General features: G+C 42.0%; 2 protein-coding genes and 1 long non-coding RNA gene across 3 annotated transcripts; 1 reads left to right on the forward strand and 2 right to left on the reverse strand.

Moving 5' to 3' along the window:
* Positions 1 to 1,099: 1,099 nt before the first annotated feature.
* On the forward strand, positions 1,100 to 2,115 carry LOC9319891 (phosphatidylinositol-3-phosphatase myotubularin-1; the record flags this gene model as incomplete). The annotated part of the gene is made up of 4 exons (XM_021032124.1): positions 1,100 to 1,152; positions 1,484 to 1,583; positions 1,670 to 1,783; positions 1,903 to 2,115. Coding segments are annotated over 4 exons (480 nt in total), but the record flags the coding sequence as incomplete, so codon positions are not given.
* Positions 2,116 to 3,057: 942 nt separating this feature from the next.
* LOC110230235 lies at positions 3,058 to 4,450 on the reverse strand. Its single transcript, XR_002333349.1, has 3 exons — positions 4,413 to 4,450; positions 4,121 to 4,255; positions 3,058 to 3,397 (listed from the first exon to the last, which is right to left on the reverse strand). It is a non-coding gene; the product is annotated as an uncharacterized LOC110230235 (long non-coding RNA).
* Positions 4,451 to 4,817: 367 nt separating this feature from the next.
* On the reverse strand, positions 4,818 to 9,210 carry LOC9319892 (methylmalonate-semialdehyde dehydrogenase [acylating], mitochondrial). The gene is made up of 19 exons (XM_021032417.1): positions 9,088 to 9,210; positions 8,907 to 9,004; positions 8,761 to 8,832; positions 8,508 to 8,669; positions 8,359 to 8,437; positions 8,113 to 8,267; positions 7,902 to 7,965; positions 7,541 to 7,620; positions 7,298 to 7,363; positions 6,983 to 7,033; positions 6,743 to 6,894; positions 6,337 to 6,427; positions 6,123 to 6,203; positions 5,817 to 5,894; positions 5,700 to 5,735; positions 5,564 to 5,607; positions 5,393 to 5,471; positions 5,202 to 5,292; positions 4,818 to 5,118 (listed from the first exon to the last, which is right to left on the reverse strand). Exons 1-19 carry the CDS (start codon positions 9,104 to 9,106, stop codon positions 5,012 to 5,014), a joined length of 1,605 nt encoding a protein of 534 aa, XP_020888076.1. The 5' UTR covers positions 9,107 to 9,210; the 3' UTR covers positions 4,818 to 5,011.
* Between the last annotated feature and the right edge of the window lie 9,428 nt (positions 9,211 to 18,638).

Raw genomic sequence — 18,638 nt, forward strand, 5'->3', positions numbered from 1 at the left:
TGTGTTTTTCGTTGAACACTTAACGATTTAATTGTATTTAACCCTTATCACCCGAAATCAACCCTCATTAAGGGTAATTTTGTCTTTCTACCATTGAAGAGTATTTGAGACTAAATTTTGAATCTGAGGAGTATCTGAGAATTTGATCGACATTTAAATTTATTCCAATAAAAAAGAATTGAGTATTAAACGTCCAAATAAAAATTACTTTGGGTTTTGCCGAAAAAAAAAAAATTACTTTGGTTTTTTTTTGGAATTTTCCCTATGATTCACAAGGTTTTCATTCTTACCTGCGTAACAAATGCAAAGACAGAAAAGCTGACCAACCTAAATGAAATATGAATATGAATGATCCTAAAAAATGGCAAAAAGTTTTTCAAATATGTAAGTGTATGTATATTGGTTTTCCCTACCAAGATATTGTCTTATGGTGAGTTTTTAAGTACTTGTCCGGTTCTTGAGGTTTTGGTATTGCTGCTATGGACGAATAACTTCATATAGGCAGTTGCAATCTAACACGATTACTCGAAGCCAATTTGCAAATTCGAAAAAAAAAACAAAGTTACAACAAAACCGACGACAAACCACTAAACTATAACCTCTTTATACGGCTTCCACATTGAGATCAACTACCAATGATATGGCCTATGAATTCAAAGGTATAACGAAGATCCGACCAAAAGACGAGGAGAAGAATCATCCTTCCTCCAACTGAAGACAAATATTCATATATAGAAAATTTTTTTATGTTTTGTTGTTATGTTCATAAGTGTAAATTGTCAGACAATTGTTAGAAACCAAACAATAAAATAAATGACCATTCAAGTTAATTTTACAACTAAAGTCTAGACCTGAAACAAAACTCTAAAACCCAAAACCAGAAAATCTTATCATAAAGCTTAAGCCTTATAATATAGTTTTTCAAAGCTTGCTAAACTAACTCCCATCATCATAATCATCATAGAAAAACCCGAAGTTGTCCAGGAAGTCGCTGTCATATTAATCCGGAGAAATGTGGTCACCAAAATGTGGCTGCTCGAAGCAGTAGATTCTGACTATTAATTTGTTTTATTTTATCCAACAGTAGTCTTGATAAAAAAAACTTGTTGCTGCATTCTGCTCTCAATTACCTGGTGGTAAGGGAGAACGAAGGTGAGCTTAATCTGGTTAACTCTTATTCGTCTTGTATTTTATGTTTCGTTATAAAGAGTTAAAATTTATGAATCACGTACGGATGCATCTCACAAATGGGAATTGGCACTTTTGTTGGCCTTTCTGGACGCTAGATTATCTTCTAAATGCATCACAATGTCTGTTTGGTTACTATTAAAATACCTGTTGTTAGATTTCCAATATGGTTGACAGTTTTTTGTTTGTTTGTTTTTTTCATTTACAAGTATGTGTTGAACTCAACTCATGTGGTTTCTATTCACAAAGATGCACTTATCTCATCTCGTTTTTTTTTTTTTTTTTTACTTCTTAGGAAGCTTTATATTGCCGATGCAAGACCTAGGAAGAATGCATTAGCCAATGGAGCAATGGGAGGTGGCTCAGAATCACCTTCCAATTATTTTCAATCTCAAGTTAGTGAATGATCTTGGTGTTTTTATTATTGAAGTCTTGATCTTCTGGAATATCATGATTTTAGTGACTATGTTTCTTTCTTCAGATTGTTTTCTTTGGCATAGACAACATACATGCAATGAGGGAGAGCTTTTCCCGCGTTAGAGATTATTTAGATATGCACGGTACAACATCATCTGATGGGAGATCATCGTTCTTGGTGAGTACTGAATATCCAGTAACTTTTTTGACAGATTTCATTGAGGGGATACAGTATGATATATAATATTTTAATGTTGCTTATTATCATAAAGATATATGTATGTATGGATTCTGCAGAGACACGGTGGTTGGACCTGGGGAGGAGGTAATCTTAGTAGTATGTCTGCTTCAGTGTCTTTACTTGGAGATAGTGGCTGGTTGATACACATCCAGAGCGTCTTAGCTGGTGCAGCATGGATAGCTGCACGTGTTGCTATGGAGTCGGCATCAGTTCTTGTGCACTGCAGGTTAGCTACCTTGACTCACATCGATCACCGACCAACTGTTTAATTTGGATACCAATTTCTGTCCCCTGATAAGATGAATATGCGTCTGTTTTTAGCAAAACCTTCTATATATTATCATCAGGGTGAAAAAATATTATTAGTTATGTCATGACTCATTGTATGTCATTGCGCAGAACAACTCAGCTTGTTTCTCTTGCATGCTTCTTGCTTGATCCATACTACAGAACTTTTGCTGGGTTTCAGGTATTCCCTGTGCTTATTTGATGTGACTGATTTTACTTAAGTGTCATAGAATATGTTTTGCAACTGTAAAAATTTAGTTAGTCGCATAATTTAATGGTTTACAAGTGTAGACTTGGAGTACCATATCGAATTCTATTCTTAGTATCCATTCATGTTTTGCTATGCACCCTATGAAGATGTTACCGTATCATGTGTTCTTTCCAACTAATTGTGCATCAACATTCTATATGAGATTCTTGTTCGCTACCCTGTTGGATTGGCTTGCTTTTGGGCACCCATTTTCGGATCGTGTAGGAATGCCTAACATATCAGGATCTGGTAATATTGACTTACCAAGGCAGTCTTCTTCTGCTGGAAGTTTCCCTTCATCTCCTGTGCGTCAGTCTTCAGGATCAGCAGCCCGAGCAATTATTCCTCTTGCAATTATAGTAATACTTTTGGTTTGTTTAGATCTATGTCAATGGGTTGGCAGACCAACAGCTTATAGTATGTTTACATCATCTATGTGTTTCCAGTGGATTGATAGCGTTTCACAGCTAATGCGGATGTATCCTTGTGCTTTTGAGTTCTCTCCGGTATGTATGAAGTCAAACACATTTCTGAAGATTTCATGTTCAACTTCTTCCAGTAATAATAGTGTACTCATTTGTCTTCATATTTGCTGTTGCAGACTTTCCTGGTAGATTTTATGGATTGCTTGCTTTCTTGTCGTTTTGGGAACTTCTTATGCAACAGGTAAAACTTTCTTTTGAAGCTCTAAACTGAAGTGATTGTGAAAACAATTGGTATTATTATGTTTTACCAATATCTGAGCTGGTGAAAAAGAGAAGGAACAATGTGGGATTGCTGATGCCTGTGGATGCCTATGGGCATACTTGACTGATCTGCGTTCATTTAGTGCAACTTCTCATGTCCATTGTAACCCATTCTATGATCCTTTGAAATATGACGGCCCATTACTACCACCAGCAGCATCTCTAGCTCCTACCCTTTGGCCCCAGTTCCATCTGCGGTGGGCTTGTCCCGAGGAACTAAAGCTGCAGATATCGGGGTCCAATGTAGAGCCATGACAGTGAAATATTCTGAAATGCAAAAGGTAACTTAATTAACTCATCTCTCTTACCTGCTCTCTTTGTCTATATATTGTATCAAAGTTTTTAACATTCTAATTGATTTGAAACAGGAGAAAGAAGTAGCAGAAAGAAGAGTGGACGAGATATCTTTCGCAATTGGAGTCATTAAGTGCAGAGTTGCTAAGAGAAAGGCATTTGAGTTGGGTAGCTAGAGAATCAGCAAATCGAGCTACAAAGAATTCAAGTGGACAAAATTTGGTGGAGTGTTTGCACAAGTTGAGTCAAACAATAACTTTAACTCTCTCTCCATCTCCTCTTAATATTGGACAGAAAAATGTTCTTATCAAGACAACCGAATCAAAATACTTTTAAACCAAATATAATTGAGAAACACGGAACAGCTGGAGCGAACAGCATATGTTTCTGCAATGCCAATAAACACAAAAAACACCAAAGAATCAATTTTCAAATATGACTAGATGTCGCAAGCGTAAATCTAAAATGAGATTAGATTTACGCTTGTTGTCATCACAAAACACGACCAGTTTTGAAATAAGAGACTACTTAAACCTTGTCGGCTGTTTTTGGTCAAAGACTCAAAGTGTGTAGATATACCTGGAGCATCTGACCAAGTTATACTTAGTTTTACCTTTTAGTATCAGAAATTCCTAAGTTACGAAAAAACGTAGTTATACCAAGTTCTACTAGTTTTCCAAAGTTTATAGATTATACCGTTGAATTTCCGCGAGAGATTGAATCTGTTGCTTCAAAATCCACTTCGAGTGGTGTTTCTTCTTCTTCAAGGATTGTCTCTAGGATTCGATACAGTTAGGTTCTTTGTTCGAGCCATTACTCCCTTGCATAAACCTACAAACAAAATCAATTAGATTAACAACAGATTCCACAAATTTTTCTAATTTCAATCTAATTCTACCCAAAATCGAAAAAAAAACAACAGATTAGACAAAGTTAGATTAGGATCGACGAAAAAATAATAGAAGAAAAACATGATGAAAGTAATTACTCAAATTGGAGAAGTAGATCGACACGAATTTTACCAACTTACGCAAATAAGGAAGTTGTATGTAATTATACCGAGTTCATAGAATTTGACCCGATTACATAGAATTTGGATATTTTTTACCCATTTTGCTTGGTTGGGTTGGTAATAAAATTCAATTTCAAAGGGGTTCCAAAGTATTTCTCTCCTTTTTCGATTTAAAATAATTCAAAATTAAATTCGAGCATTTGAGAAAAAAAATTGAAGATGGGGAGCTCCTGAGAATTTGATTGGTTAAAATGCTATTGAACAAGTGTCGTTTTGTTGGAACTAGTTTTCACTAAATGATGATACTTTATAGTGGAAGGCGAGAGGTTTAAGTTTTTTTTAGATGAAAACTAGAAAAATAGTCAAAAGAAATCTCAAATCTTTGTAAGAGTGAAGGATTTGGCGTTTTATTTAACGATTTAGTTCCATTGGTTACTTCTAGTCACCATAGTGACTAAAAGAAGAAAGGAACTAAGCATAAGATAATACTAGGCAGCTGAAAAAAAGAAACAAAGGGTTCTTCTTGAAGCTGATTCGAAAATCCACAAGTAAAAGTATTTGAAGTTAAGGTCTCATTATTGCTTTTGCGATGTTGGCATTGCGAGAGATACTGAAGTTGGAATATCTTTCCACTGTTGTGTAACAGTTTTGATCTGAGTGAAAAAGTCCACTCCTGCTTTGCCTGCAACAATGTTCCACTTGAGAATATAAGCAAAGAGAAAGAGAATGGATCTTGTTCTGTTTAGTTTTGACAAAACTTTTTACCATAGAAGTTAAGATCTCCTGCGAATGAGGCCTTGTTCCCGGTGAAGGAGAAGAACGGTAATGGAACCGGGATTGGAACATTAATACCGATCTGGTCAAACATTAACAACAACAAAAAGAAGAGATCAAAAACATGTCATCAATTGTTTACAAAAAGTGTTGTATTTTATAGGGTCCAAAGTTCTTCATACCTGTCCTGCTTCTATGTCCATCTGGAACTTTCTTGCTGCTGCCCCCGACGAAGTGAATATTGCAGCACCGTTCCCATACCTGTTGAAGGCGTAAATAGCAAATTGTTGAAGAATACGAGAAAATGATCTTAGTATTAAAATGATATCTATGTGATACAAAAGGGTGTTTACTTGTTTTTATTTATTATGGATATGGCTTCATCAAAACTGCTTGCCTGTAAATGCATATGTCACAAAGGTATCAGAGGGCATTAAGCTCACAATTCAGAAATATATGATTGAAATAAAACTAGTTTTCCAATCTGACCTCCATGCACACAAGAACAGGGCCAAATATTTCCTCCTGCAATGTGCCAAAAGAAAAAAGAAATGTAAGTTTCAAGTAGAATGCAGATTATTTGCCTTAATACCAAAATAATAGTACCTTGTAACACTCCATGTCTGGGGTAACACCAGATAAAATGGTTGGACCGATAAAATTCCCTTTCTCGTATCCTGGAACCTGTTTGTTGTAAGAGAAAATATAAAAACTTCTCGGACCAGTCGATCTTTGCATTGTTTTCAAGATTACACAAAGATTATTAAGTCAACAATATCAGTCCAGCAAAGGCAGATCAAAATATTTCTGCGCTTCTTGATGATTACTATTTCATAAGAATGTGGAGGGTAGTGCTATATTTAAGGCATGAGTCTGTTGCAATAGCAGTATATATGGAGAATGGGAAAATACCACAATATCTCTTCCGTCAAGCAGCAATTTAGCACCATCGTCTACACCAGACTGAATCAATCGGCATATCCGTTCTTTCGCCTAGCCATATCAAAATTTAAAAATAAGGTATACATATTAAACAACAGAAAAAATGCAAAACTAAACATACTTTTTACACTTGTAGGTTCAGCAGTAGTCACGACCTATATCAGAGGTTTGTGCACGAAATTACCTGTTTACTAATCACAGGTCCCAGGTCTGCATCTGGTTCTGACCCACATGTGACTTTAAGGGCCTTCGCTCGCTCAACGAGTTTATCCTCCCTGGTTAGTATTAGACAAGTAAAGCTAATCTTTCAATACTTTCAAATGAAAATCAACAGGTCTCACACAGATTCTTCAGTTACTTTTAATATTAGGACACCACAGTAGTCAATCCAAATTTATAAAAGAAAAAAGTGTTATCTTAACAATCCTATATATGGTTCAGGCACCCTAAACATGTGGACTTTGTAAACCGTAGTCCGTTGGAGAGAAAAAGATTACAGGCAAATGTGTTTATCACAGAAATATAAGATATTCGAGAAGGTGACACCTCAAATACTTGGGAGTAATTTGAATAAATAAAGTTAGCAGTACCATGATTTTGAATCCCCAACAAAAACCACTGTACTCAGTGCCATGCATCTCTGGCCAGCGGCACCAAACCCAGCAGCCAGTAGCGCATTTAAAGTTGCATCGACGTTGGCATCAGGTAAGACAAGTCCATGATTTTTCGCCCCCATATTTGACTGAGTCAATATTTTATAAGTAATTTGACTAATGTCGTTTCGATATAGTAAGGAAGAATTTTACAGGGGTAAAGATTCAAGATGTTACCTGAATACGTTTTCCTTTAGCTGCTGCTCTTGCATATATATGCATTCCAGCCTTTAAACAAAACAATGCATTAATACAAAAGTTAAAACGAAAAAATTGAGTTCAGAAGATTAGCAATTCTGAAATCATCAATCCATATTAACAGATTTTGTAGAGATTTAGGGTATGATTAGTATACAATTAACGTTTAATCAGACAGCTGAACTAATTACACAGGACACTGACTAGCTGAAAATTTGTAAATATTATTCAGCATAACTTGGTCAAACGCAAGTCTGCAGGCTATAGAGGAGCAACATAAAAAAATGTACTTACAGTGTTGGAGCCAACAAAAGAAACAGCCCTTATATCTTCATCATCACAGATAGCATTCACAGTATCCTGTGCAATAGATGCATTTTTAGTGGCAACAAAGGAAGTGACGATATCTTTACAAATTAGGTGCCGTTAATTGCAACTATTCACCATACTATCTCTAGACAGGAATCCTTTCTTTAACAATTCAAATGCTAACAAATAAAAAATTTAGCAAGAGAAGAAAGCTTAAACATAACCTACATTGGTGCCATGAACGATATTGAGAACCCCATCAGGTAATCCAGCTTCCATTGCCAACTCCGCAAGTATTACAGAAGCACCTGGAGAAAGCAAGTAAGAACAATAATCAATCAATCAAGAGAAGGGACCTTCATTGCTATAGTGGACAACAGTCAACCAATAATTCATGTGGTAAAGTATAACATTTAGAAAACGTAATACATCTAAGAGCGTTTAGCTCATTATATTGTGTATACTGGCATCAGCGATATGTTGGCAGAGTCAGAAAGTCAAGATATTATGAACTTCCCATACATCAGTTAAACATCAAAGAAGTGTCTTTTAGTAACTGGAATATTTCGAAGGAATAAGAGCAGTTTACCAGGATCCTTCTCTGCTGGCTTCAGAATAAAGGTATTACCACATGTCACTGCAACAGGAAACATCTGCACTAACAAACACATATTAAATACGCAGACTTCACAGAACACGATCACAAAGAATTACGGTTATACGTATCACGTATGTATTATATGTTGAAGGTAAATGCTGGTATATGCACCACTAATATAAAAAAGGGCTTAGCATTTTACCCATAAAGGAATCATTGCTGGAAAGTTGAATGGACAAATGCCAGCACAAACACCTAATGGCTCTCTAATACTATATGTATCAACTCCATTCGACACATTAGGGACATATTCACCCATCTGTAAGGTTGCCATTCCACATGCATGCTCCACAACCTCTGCGTAAGAAAACGAGTACCAAAAAACTAATTAGTATTGGCTCTGCTCTGTTTGTCAATCATATAACCAAACCTGCACTATTAAACTAACCCAACCCACGGAAGATATCACCATGTGAATCTTTTAACGTCTTTCCTTGCTCGGTAGTGATGTTCATAGCAAGTTTATCCTACAAAAAGATTCAAACTTTAAGCCAAGGACATGTCAAGATCATAAAAAACTAAACCAATTAGTTATACCATATTCTTGCGTATAAGCTCTTGAAACTTTAGCATAACACGCTGCCTGGTAGTAATCGGCGTGTTTCTCCATGACGGAAACGCTTGCTTCGCAGCGGATACCGCCGCCTTAAACTCTTCATTAGTAGTCAATGGAACTTTAGACACAACTTCTTGTGTAGCCTAATAATAGCAAATCAAAAATTACATCAAAGTTTAAACCTTTAAATAAGAAAACAACACAGTGAAGGGACTCATAAGAGAGCTTGCTTACAGGGTTTATAACATCGATAAACGAAGATGATTGAGAATCAACAAAAGAACCTCCAATAAGATTTGGTACTCTCTGAAAACAGAAGAATCACATCAAAATCAAAACTTTTAAATAAAAATCACATCAAAATCAACCCAAGAACTCACCGGAGGCATTTGTGGTTGAGTAGATTTCTCCGGCGACGTTGATAACCAAGAGCTTCGAAGAGCGAGAAATTGAGGTCTCAAAGGTCTCAGATTGTTACCTGAAAACAGTAACAAAAACAAGCTTCGATTGTATCGAAGTCTGCAGATTTTGATTCTAAGTAAAAGAGAATCGAGAATTTACCAGAAACTCGTAGCAGCATCGTTGTTTGATTTGTTGTTGTTGATGATGATCGGAGTTTGGTGCCGTCTGCTGCTTCTCTATAAGCGTTTTTTGGTTTTGGTTTTGGTTTTGGATTTGAGTGATGAGTGAGTGCTGACTCGATGTTGATCGGGTTGCGAAGTGGTTGGATTTTGCCACGTGGTTAAATATGTACCGTTAGATATATAAAGATTCAAGATTCTTTTGTTTGACTTTCACCAAGATATAGAAATAAAAAAAGTACAATTGCTTTCCTTATTACTTTGTTAGCCCAATGACCAATTTTTCTAAATAAAAAGGGCGTGGAAGCGTAGGAGTTTGTTCTTGTTGGTCTGTTTTATATGAAGCCTATAGTTTTATAGAATCAAATAATATATATATATATATATATATATATATATTTAACTTTCAGAAATAGTTAATGGTCAAAAAATCAAATAATCAAATCCTAGCATTGATATGTTATTTGATAATTTACAAAATAATGATTTTAAATGGGTTATATAAATATAAAAACCATATAAGAGTAGATAATGTAAGATTTGGCAACTAAAATATTCGAATTAAATTGCTGGTCCGAAATATGACGTTAATAACTTAAAACTGACATAAATCAACTTAAGCCTAAGCTAAATCTCAAGCGTGTCATACGAAAACGAAAGTTTACGCAATAGAAAAGATTACGCAATATAAAAACGAAACTGACATAAATCAACTTAAGCCTAAGCTAAATCTCAATTGTAGAAAAGATTACGCAATATTGCGCCGGCGTCATACGAAAACGAAAGATATAGAAAACAAGCGTGTTCGCCGGAGAAGGAGAAGATGGAAGATTTGCTGAAGGAGATAGAAGAGATCTTAAGGAGGAAAGAGATAAAGCATCGAGCGTGTTCGTCGGAGAAGCTAGATTGTTGGAAGAGCCTAGATGGGGGAGCCTACTTTCTAGAGAAAGTAAGAGCAACGATATTTGTAGGATAAGGGAAATGCAGTGATATATGAAGCACTTTGTGATGCCAAGAAAGGCTATCTTGCACGATATCGAAGAGTCGCAATCGCCAAACCCTAGCTTGACGAAATCAAAGTCTCAAAGAAAGGTAAAATTTGTGTAAGAGAATGTTCCACCTACAGATCTAAATTCGTTGATGCTTGATCATAGGTCGTCTCTTAGAAAATTGAAAAGTCATTTGCCTCTGTGTCCGCCTTCGTCCAATTCATGGGAAGAGCATAGTGTATCATTTTCACATGGTATAGTTGGTTTCCTAATCAGCCAATTGATGTGGAGTTCAGAACCATACCAAATCGAGAGCATATCATACCTACCGATACACGTACCAAACCTATCCCACATTTTCACTTGATTTAGCGAGTCAATCACCCCTCTTATTCCAACATTTTTTCTTGAATCGATCCCACAAAAGAGAAGCGTCTTTCATCGTGTTAGATCTTGTTGGGGTCGGATTTCATCCCATAGCACCGAGCCGAACTTCGAACGCCTCATGGAACTTCTGAAGACACCACGGTGAAGCGAGCCATTCACCTCGGTGCAAACTGCCATTCACCTCGGTGCAAACTGCCATTCACCTCGGTGCAAACTGCCATTCACCTCGGGTCACTGCATTAGTTGCCTCGGGGAATGCCCGTAGTCTGCTCGGGGTCTGTCAGCAAGCTTGTGAACCCGAGCCGGCTCCCTTCAAGTGCCCGAGCCGGTTCACTCCGGGAATCCGAGCCGGTTCGTGTCAAGACCCCCGAGCTGGCTCCTTCCGTGGACCCGAGCCAGTTTCCCTCGGGAGCCTGGGCCGTGCCTCTCTTGTCCCCGAGCCGATTGCACAAGTCACCCGAGGAAAAGACTTGGTAAAATATTCGTCTTCAAAGTACCATTTCCGAGTAGGTCGTCATTTCCGAAAGAGAAGGATCATTTCCGATAAACCCGGAAATGATAAGGAAGAATCTCAAAGGATCGACTCAAATCAGGATATCTTCCAAGAAACTCCGAAGAATAAGGAAATTATCCTTATTCCGCGATATTCTAAGCCGACTTCAAGATAAATGGAAATCTTCCGAGAATATCGTGGGAGAGGCGGTTTATCACCCCTATATAAAGAGATTCAAGGCTCTCGCAGAAAGCAAGGAATATCGCTCTAGAATTTACACTACGCAAAAGCTCTCACAGCACAAACATCTTTTCTTTTACGATCAAACTCTTGTACGATCAAAACTACTCTTTTCATCAATAAGATCAAGAACACCATCTTTGGTTACAGTTGTTTCTGTTGTTCTTTGAGAATTCACATTTATCGTATCCCTAAATTAAAACCCTAGACAAATCTCGATTGTGTTAGTTTCGACTTCCACAGTTTGGCGCCGTCTGTGGGGAGACTTTAGAATTCTCTTACTCTAAGAAGCAGAACTCGATTACCGAAAAGGACGATGAACGAAGACGGTCGTCAGACACCACCAGCCGGAGGAGGGATCCCGAACCCTCCGAACCCTCTGAATCCACAAGCCGATCCGACGATCATAGCGACTCTAGCCGAGCTGAAAGACCTGATGGTTAAATTCCAGAAAAAGCTGACGACCAAGAGAAAGCTAACAAAACCTTGGCGCAGCGAGTCGACGAAATCGCAACACGTGGGCAACAAAAAACCACGCATTTCCAGACTCGGCCGCCACGGGCTCGGAGGAATTTGCCTGACATCAACCCAACAAGACTCACGTTCGCAACACCAACTAACAACACCAGAGTCGCAACCCGAGCCGACCCTGCCGGACGCGAGAACCAAGATGATCCTACCGAACCAGACGCAGTGGACGTGACAGACGAGCCAGATGATTTGCAAGACGAGCGTACCCGAGCCGGAGCTAACTCCGCCGAGCGAACAGACCTTACTGATGACGAAGAAACTAAGGAAAACATAAGGTGGGCCGAAGAATCCGAAGGAGAGGACGAGCTAAGCAAGATCCGAGCTTCCCTAGCCAAGGCGGAAGCTGATATGAAGCTCGTCAAAACCCAGATACATAGCGTTTTGTCCTCTGCACCAAACATCGACTGAATTTTGGAAGAATCTCGGAATACGCCTTTCACCAAAAGAATTTCCGAAACGACGATGTCCAACCTGGGAAAGTTCAGAATCGACTCTTACAACGGATCAACCGATCCGAAGTGCCACATTAAATCATTCGTGATATCTGTGGCCCGAGCCAGGTTCAAACCCGGGGAAAAGGATGCAGGTCAATGCTTACTGTTCGTGGAACACCTCAAAGGACCCGCATTAGAGTGGTTTTCAAGATTGGAACGAAATTTGATTGATAGTTTCGACGAGCTGTCGACACTGTTCCTCAAGCAATACTCCGTGCTCATCGACCCCGGAACCTCCGACGCGGATCTGTGGTCCCTGTCTCAACAGCCCACCGAGCTGTTAAGAGATTTCCTCAAAACATTCAAATCGACGCTAGCCAAGGTCGAAGGAATTACAGATGTAGCCGCGCTTTCGGCTTTAAAGAAAGCTCTCTGGTACAAGTCAGAGTTCAGGAAAGAGTTGAATCTGTCTAAACCGACAACAATTCACGACGCGCTGCATCGAGCCTCGGATTTCGTCGCCCACGAAGAAGAGATGGCGCTGCTAGCAAAGAGGCATGAGCCAACGAAACAGGCGCCCCGAGCCGAGAAAACCGAGAAAGCCCAAGCGACACCCCCGGTCCAGAAGAAGACACGTGAGAGCGGTACGTATACGCATCACGAAGGGCGCAATTTCTCGGGATACCATAGCTACCAGATTGATACGCCCCGAGGCCATGGCCGCGGCAGAGGCCGAGGCCGTGGGCGAGGAAGAGAGTCCTTCACCTGGACAAGGGATCAGTCACCGAGCAATGATCAAGAATACTGCAAACACCATAAAATTTTCGGCCACCATAGCTCGAGATGCCGAAGCCTCGGAGCTAAGTTAGCAACCAAATTCCTAGCTGGAGAGCTCGGGACGAACGTCACTCTTAAGGATCTCGAGCCAGAGCCAGAGCCCGAGCAGACCAACCCAGGAAGAGACCCCGAACCAAGAAACCAGGAGTCTCAGAAAAGAACCTGGGGGTCGGAAGACGAAGACCGAGATGGTATGCGGCAGAAGGTTCTTACCATAATGGGTGGATTGCCATACTGTCCTGACACCGTAGCGGCAATCAAAGCTTATCAACGCCGAGCCGAGACGCCTAGCAACTGGACAAGACGCTTCGATCGACCTAACGACGTGATCACATTCGAAGAAAGCGAGACAAACGGGCTCGACATGCCTCATAACGATCCAATCGTCGTCACCTTAGCGATAGGAGACCATGATACTTACCGAGTATTAATTGACACCGGCAGCACCATCGACGTAATCTTTCGCGAAACGCTCCGACAAATGAACATCGACATGTCTCAGGTGACTCCGACCCCGAGGCTTGTCCTCGGGTTTTCAGGGGAAACTTTGATGACGCTCGGAACCATCCAATTACCAGTCCGAGCCAGCGGGGTAACAAAGATAGTCAACTTCTCAGTCACCGATCGACCTACCATCTACAACGCCATAATGGGAACTCCGTGGTTAAATCTAATGCGAGCTGTCGCATCAACATATCATCTGTGTGTCAAATTCCCGACCCCCAATGGCGTGAAAACGATCTGGGGCAGTCAGGAAAATTCTCGGATGTGTTTCATGGCAGCACACAAACTCCGAAACCCTGTCACCGAAGCGAAGGCAGAAACAGATCGCAAGAAATCAAAACTTGGCCGGAGTGAAGAGAAGGCTATATCTAAACAGTTATAGCAATTACAGATCGAGGAGGAGCGCGAGGAGAAGAAGCCTACCTCGGATCTTGTAATCTCCATTAGCCTCGACGACGAACGGCCTGAACGATGCGTGGAAATTGGCAGCGATTTAACCGAGGAAGTCAAGACCGAGCTCATCTCATTCCTCAAAGAGAACATCAACACCTTCGCCTGGTCGGCTGAAGATCTACCTAGGGTAAGCATCGACGTAATCTGCCACGAGCTGAATGTTGACCCATCTTTCAAACCCATCAAGCAGAAGCGAAGAAAATTGGGTCGGGATCGCGCAGATGCCGTGAACGCCGAAGTAGAAAAGCTCTTAAAGATCGGCTCGATCTCGGAAGCAAGATACCCAGACTTGTTAGCAAATCCTGTCGTGGTTAAAAAGAAGAACGGCAAGTGGAGAGTCTGCGTCGATTTCACCGATTTGAACAAAGCTTGCCCTAAAGACAGTTTTCCACTCCCACATATCGATCGCTTAGTGGAAGTAACCGCGGGAAATAAGTTGCTATCGTTCATGGATGCTTTCGCAGGATACAATCAGATTCTCATGCATCCCGACGATCGCGAGAAGACAGCTTTCATCACAGACCGAGGTATCTACTGTTACAAAGTCATGCCCTTCGGACTCAAGAACGCTGGCGCAACGTATCAACGGCTCGTCAACAGGATGTTCTCCGAGCAGCTCGGAAAGACGATGGAAGTTTATATCGACGACATGTTAGTCAAGTCCCTTGAAGAGAACGATCACATAGCCCATCTACGCGACTTTTTTCGTCAGCTCAACAAGCACAACATGAAGCTCAACCCGGCAAAATGTCGTTTCGCGGTAAAGTCGGGAGAATTCTTGGGATATCTCGTAACTCACCGAGGCATCGAGGCAAACCCGAAGCAAATCGATGCTCTATTGAACATGCCCTCACCACAGAACAAGCGCGAAGTCCAACGTCTCACCGGGAGAGTCGCAGCCTTGAACCGATTCATCTCGCGGTCCACTGACAAATGCCTGGCTTTCTACGATACTCTGCGCGGAAACAAGAAATTCGAATGGACCGATCGATGCGAAAAAGCTTTCCAGGAACTGAAGAAGTATTTGGCTAATCCACCGGTGTTGGCGAAACCAGTCCCAGGCAAGCCATTATTTCTGTACATCGCAGTCTCTGATACGGCGATAAGTGGAGTCATAGTCAGGGAAGACAGAGGAGAGCAGAAGCCGATATTTTATGTCTCGCAAACCTTCACCGACGCGGAGACACGCTACCCGCAAACTGAAAAGCTCGCCCTTGAAATAGTAATGTCAGCTCGGAAGCTACGGCCATATTTCCAGTCTCACTCAATTGTCGTCATGGCGCCCGTATCACTCCGAACCATCCTGCACAGTCCAAGCCAATCGGGACGCCTGGCCAAATGGGCAGTAGAACTCAGCGAGTACGACATCGAATACAGGAACAAAACATGTGCGAAATCTCAAGTCCTGGCCGATTTTATCATCGAGCTGCCAACAGAGAACGCCCGAGAAGGGTCACCCAACGCTGTTTGGACCCTCCACGTCGACGGCTCATCCTCGAAACAAGGTTCTGGCGTCAGGATCCGCCTAGCATCACCAGAGGGTGAAATCCTTGAACAATCCTTTCGGCTGAATTTCGACGCGACTAACAACGTGGCTGAGTACGAAGCGCTGATAGCAGGACTTAAGCTGGCTCGGGGACTTAAGATCAACAAGCTGCGAGCCTTTTGCGACTCCCAGCTCGTGGCTAATCAATTCAATGGAGAATATGCGGCTCGCGACGAACGAATGGAAGCGTATCTTGCTCTCACGCAAGACTTGGCGAAACAGTTCGGCAAATTCGAATTAACCAGAATCCCACGAGGTGAAAACACATCGGCCGATGCCTTAGCAGCTCTGGCTTCAACCTCCGACCCGAATCTAAAGAGAATCATACCGGTCGAGTTCATCGAAAAGCCGAGCATTGATGAAAATAGCAAGGATCAAGTTCTAACAGCTCGGGAGACAGAAGAACCGGAAGAAATTGACATCGAACTACTAAACCAGCAAACTACGGACGCAACTGAGCCCGAATACGGAAGCGACGCCAAATGGATCGGAGCCATCCGAAGCTAGATAGCCGATGGAGAAGTTCCTACTGAAAAATGGGCAGCTCGGAAGCTTAAAGCCAAAGCGGCTCGGTATACTCTGATCGACGGAGAACTCTTTAAATGGCGATTTTCCGGTCCCCTCCTTATCTGTGTCGAAGGAAATGAGGCTCGAAGAGTCATGGAAGAAGTACACGGCGGATCTTGTGGGAACCATTCTGGCGGGAGAGCCCTGGCTATAAAGATCAAACGCCACGGATATTTTTGGCCGAGAATGGTCAAAGACTGCGAGAAGTTTTCTCAACGGTGTGATAAATGCCAGAGACACGCGCCAACCATTCATCAACCCGCCGAGCTCCTCTCTTCCATCACTTCGCCTTATCCATTCATGCGATGGTCCATGGACATCATCGGACCTCTACACGACTCCAAGCAGAAGAAACTCGTCCTCGTACTGACAGACTACTTCTCCAAATGGATCGAGGCGGACTCCTACGCCAGCATCAAAGACGCGCAGGTCGAGAACTTCGTCTGGAAGAACATCATATGCCGCCACGGAATACCTTACGAGATCGTTACAGACAACGGATCGCAGTTTATTTTGGCTCGGTTTGAAGGATTCTGCGAGAAATGGGGAATTCGCCTCAGCAAGTCTACGCCTCGGTATCCTCAAGGGAACGGACAAGCCGAAGCGGCAAACAAGACAATTCTCGACGGAATAAAAAAGCGCCTCGACGCGAAGAAAGGCCGCTGGGCCGATGAATTAGAAGGAGTACTATGGTCGCACAGAACCACGCCGCGGCGAGCCACGGGAGAAACACCTTTCGCCCTTGTCTACGGCACGGAGTGTGTGATTCCCACCGAAGCCGAGATCCCGAGACTGAGAAGACGTTTTCTCCCCGAGCAGGAAAATTCCAACACTCAGATGATGCTGGACGAGCTGGACTTAATTGACGAAAGAAGAGATTCGGCTTTGATCCGTATGCAGAACTATCAGAATGCAACGGCTCGGTACTACAATTCTCACGTGAAGCATCGCCGCTTCCACGAAGGAAAGCTCGTACTGCGCAAAGTTTTCCAGAATACCGCCGAGCAGAACGCAGGTAAGCTCGGCACGAATTGGGAGGGACCCTACACGATCGCAAAGGTAATCCGTCCCGGCGTCTACGAACTCATCAATATGAACGGCAAAGCGGTACCTAGATCCTGGAACGCAATGCATCTAAGGAAATATTACCGCTAAAAACCTAAGGTACGCATGTACTTGAACTACGGGGTGGCTTGATCCCTGAAAAGGGTACGTAGGCAGCTCGTCCTCGGACGAGTTCAGCTACCCCGCCTAATTAAAAAAGGGGGGGAGTGGGTCCGTATACATATACTCCCACTAAAATTTCATTCTTTCTAAAGTTTACCCTTCGGGTTTTCAACCCAAATCCACCTCGACATTTTTCCCAAAACTCATCTCGGGAACTTTTACTATCCTCTTATCGACCCACAAAGCTAACAGTTCGCTCGGATGATGGCCATGTCCACGAACAGAGAACTCATTTCACCGCTTCGGTTACAGCGCGCTATATAAGTATTCGAGACAATTCGGTCAGAGATATCTGACCACCAAGAGATTGTCTTCGGAAAACCCAGTCGACTCCGACACTGGTACCCCAGTTCGCTTCTAAGCACTGGCTTTGACTATATCAGCTCGGGTCGCAACCGATAGAGATTAGTCCCATATAACCAAAACCCAGTTACCTTAACACTGGTGAACGATCCATTTCACTTTCAGTTCGGAAGTAGAAATAGTTCGGGAGAATTAACTTTTTCACATCACTTACAAAAACCCAGTTATCTTAACACTGGTTCGCTATTCCGAAAGATAACTCCTACTGAACCGAAGCTCATTTTTACCAAAACCCAATTACATTGACATTGGTGTATAATTCGGTTCGGAAGTTAAAATGACTCGGAAAAGACTAACTCCTCGATGAAAAAGTCATGTTTACGAAGTCACTTCGGGAGCAACTCAAGATGAACGAAACAATTCAAGTGTTTAAGGAAACATGCATTCAAAAGGGATAAAGCCGTCCAGGCACAAGTCTTACAAAAAGGAGAAGAATCAAAACAAATCCAGAACATAAAAGAAGGGGCGCCTCGGGATCACTTATCCTGCTCCTCGTCTGGAACAAGCGCAGCCTCGGAGCACAGGTTCGTCCCTGCTTGATCTATAACTCCAACTTCGATCGCCTCGCCCTCCACCGACCTATTCCCAAGGCTATCGTGAGCAGAGTCGGGCGACACCGGAGGAATCTTCAAAGTTTCGAGCAGCTCGACCGCGAGCTGAGAATACTCCGCTTCGGCGTCCCCGAACTCTTCTTTCCATGCCTCTACCTCTTTCTTCTCGTCCTCGATCGACTTGCCCGCCTCGAGCTTGGCAATCAGCTCGGCGTTAGCCTTAGCTTGGGAGAAGTACATGTATCGATCAGTGACCTGGTCGAACTGTTCCAGCTTCGCCTCGATCGTTTTGATCTGCTTGGCGAATTCTTCGGTAACCTCCCTCTTGGCAGCCTTCCTGGCTCGAGCAACCTCGGCCTCCCGAAGGGACTTCTCCTCGGTAAATAGACGGTTGAGGCGCTCAATCTCC

Source organism: Arabidopsis lyrata (assembly GCF_000004255.2).
Source record: "Arabidopsis lyrata subsp. lyrata unplaced genomic scaffold ARALYscaffold_3, whole genome shotgun sequence".
Taxonomy (NCBI): domain Eukaryota; kingdom Viridiplantae; phylum Streptophyta; class Magnoliopsida; order Brassicales; family Brassicaceae; genus Arabidopsis; species Arabidopsis lyrata.

What these genes read in the sequence shown, in the direction of transcription:
- LOC9319892 (XM_021032417.1), bottom strand. An exon ending in TGATATCTTCCGTGGGTTGG is followed by an intron (nt 8,268 to 8,358) that starts GTTAGTTTAATA and finishes TTTCTTACGCAG; the next exon opens with AGGTTGTGGAGCATGCATGT. An exon ending in CTAAAGGAAAACGTATTCAG is followed by an intron (nt 6,895 to 6,982) that starts GTAACATCTTGA and finishes ATATTGACTCAG; the next exon opens with TCAAATATGGGGGCGAAAAA.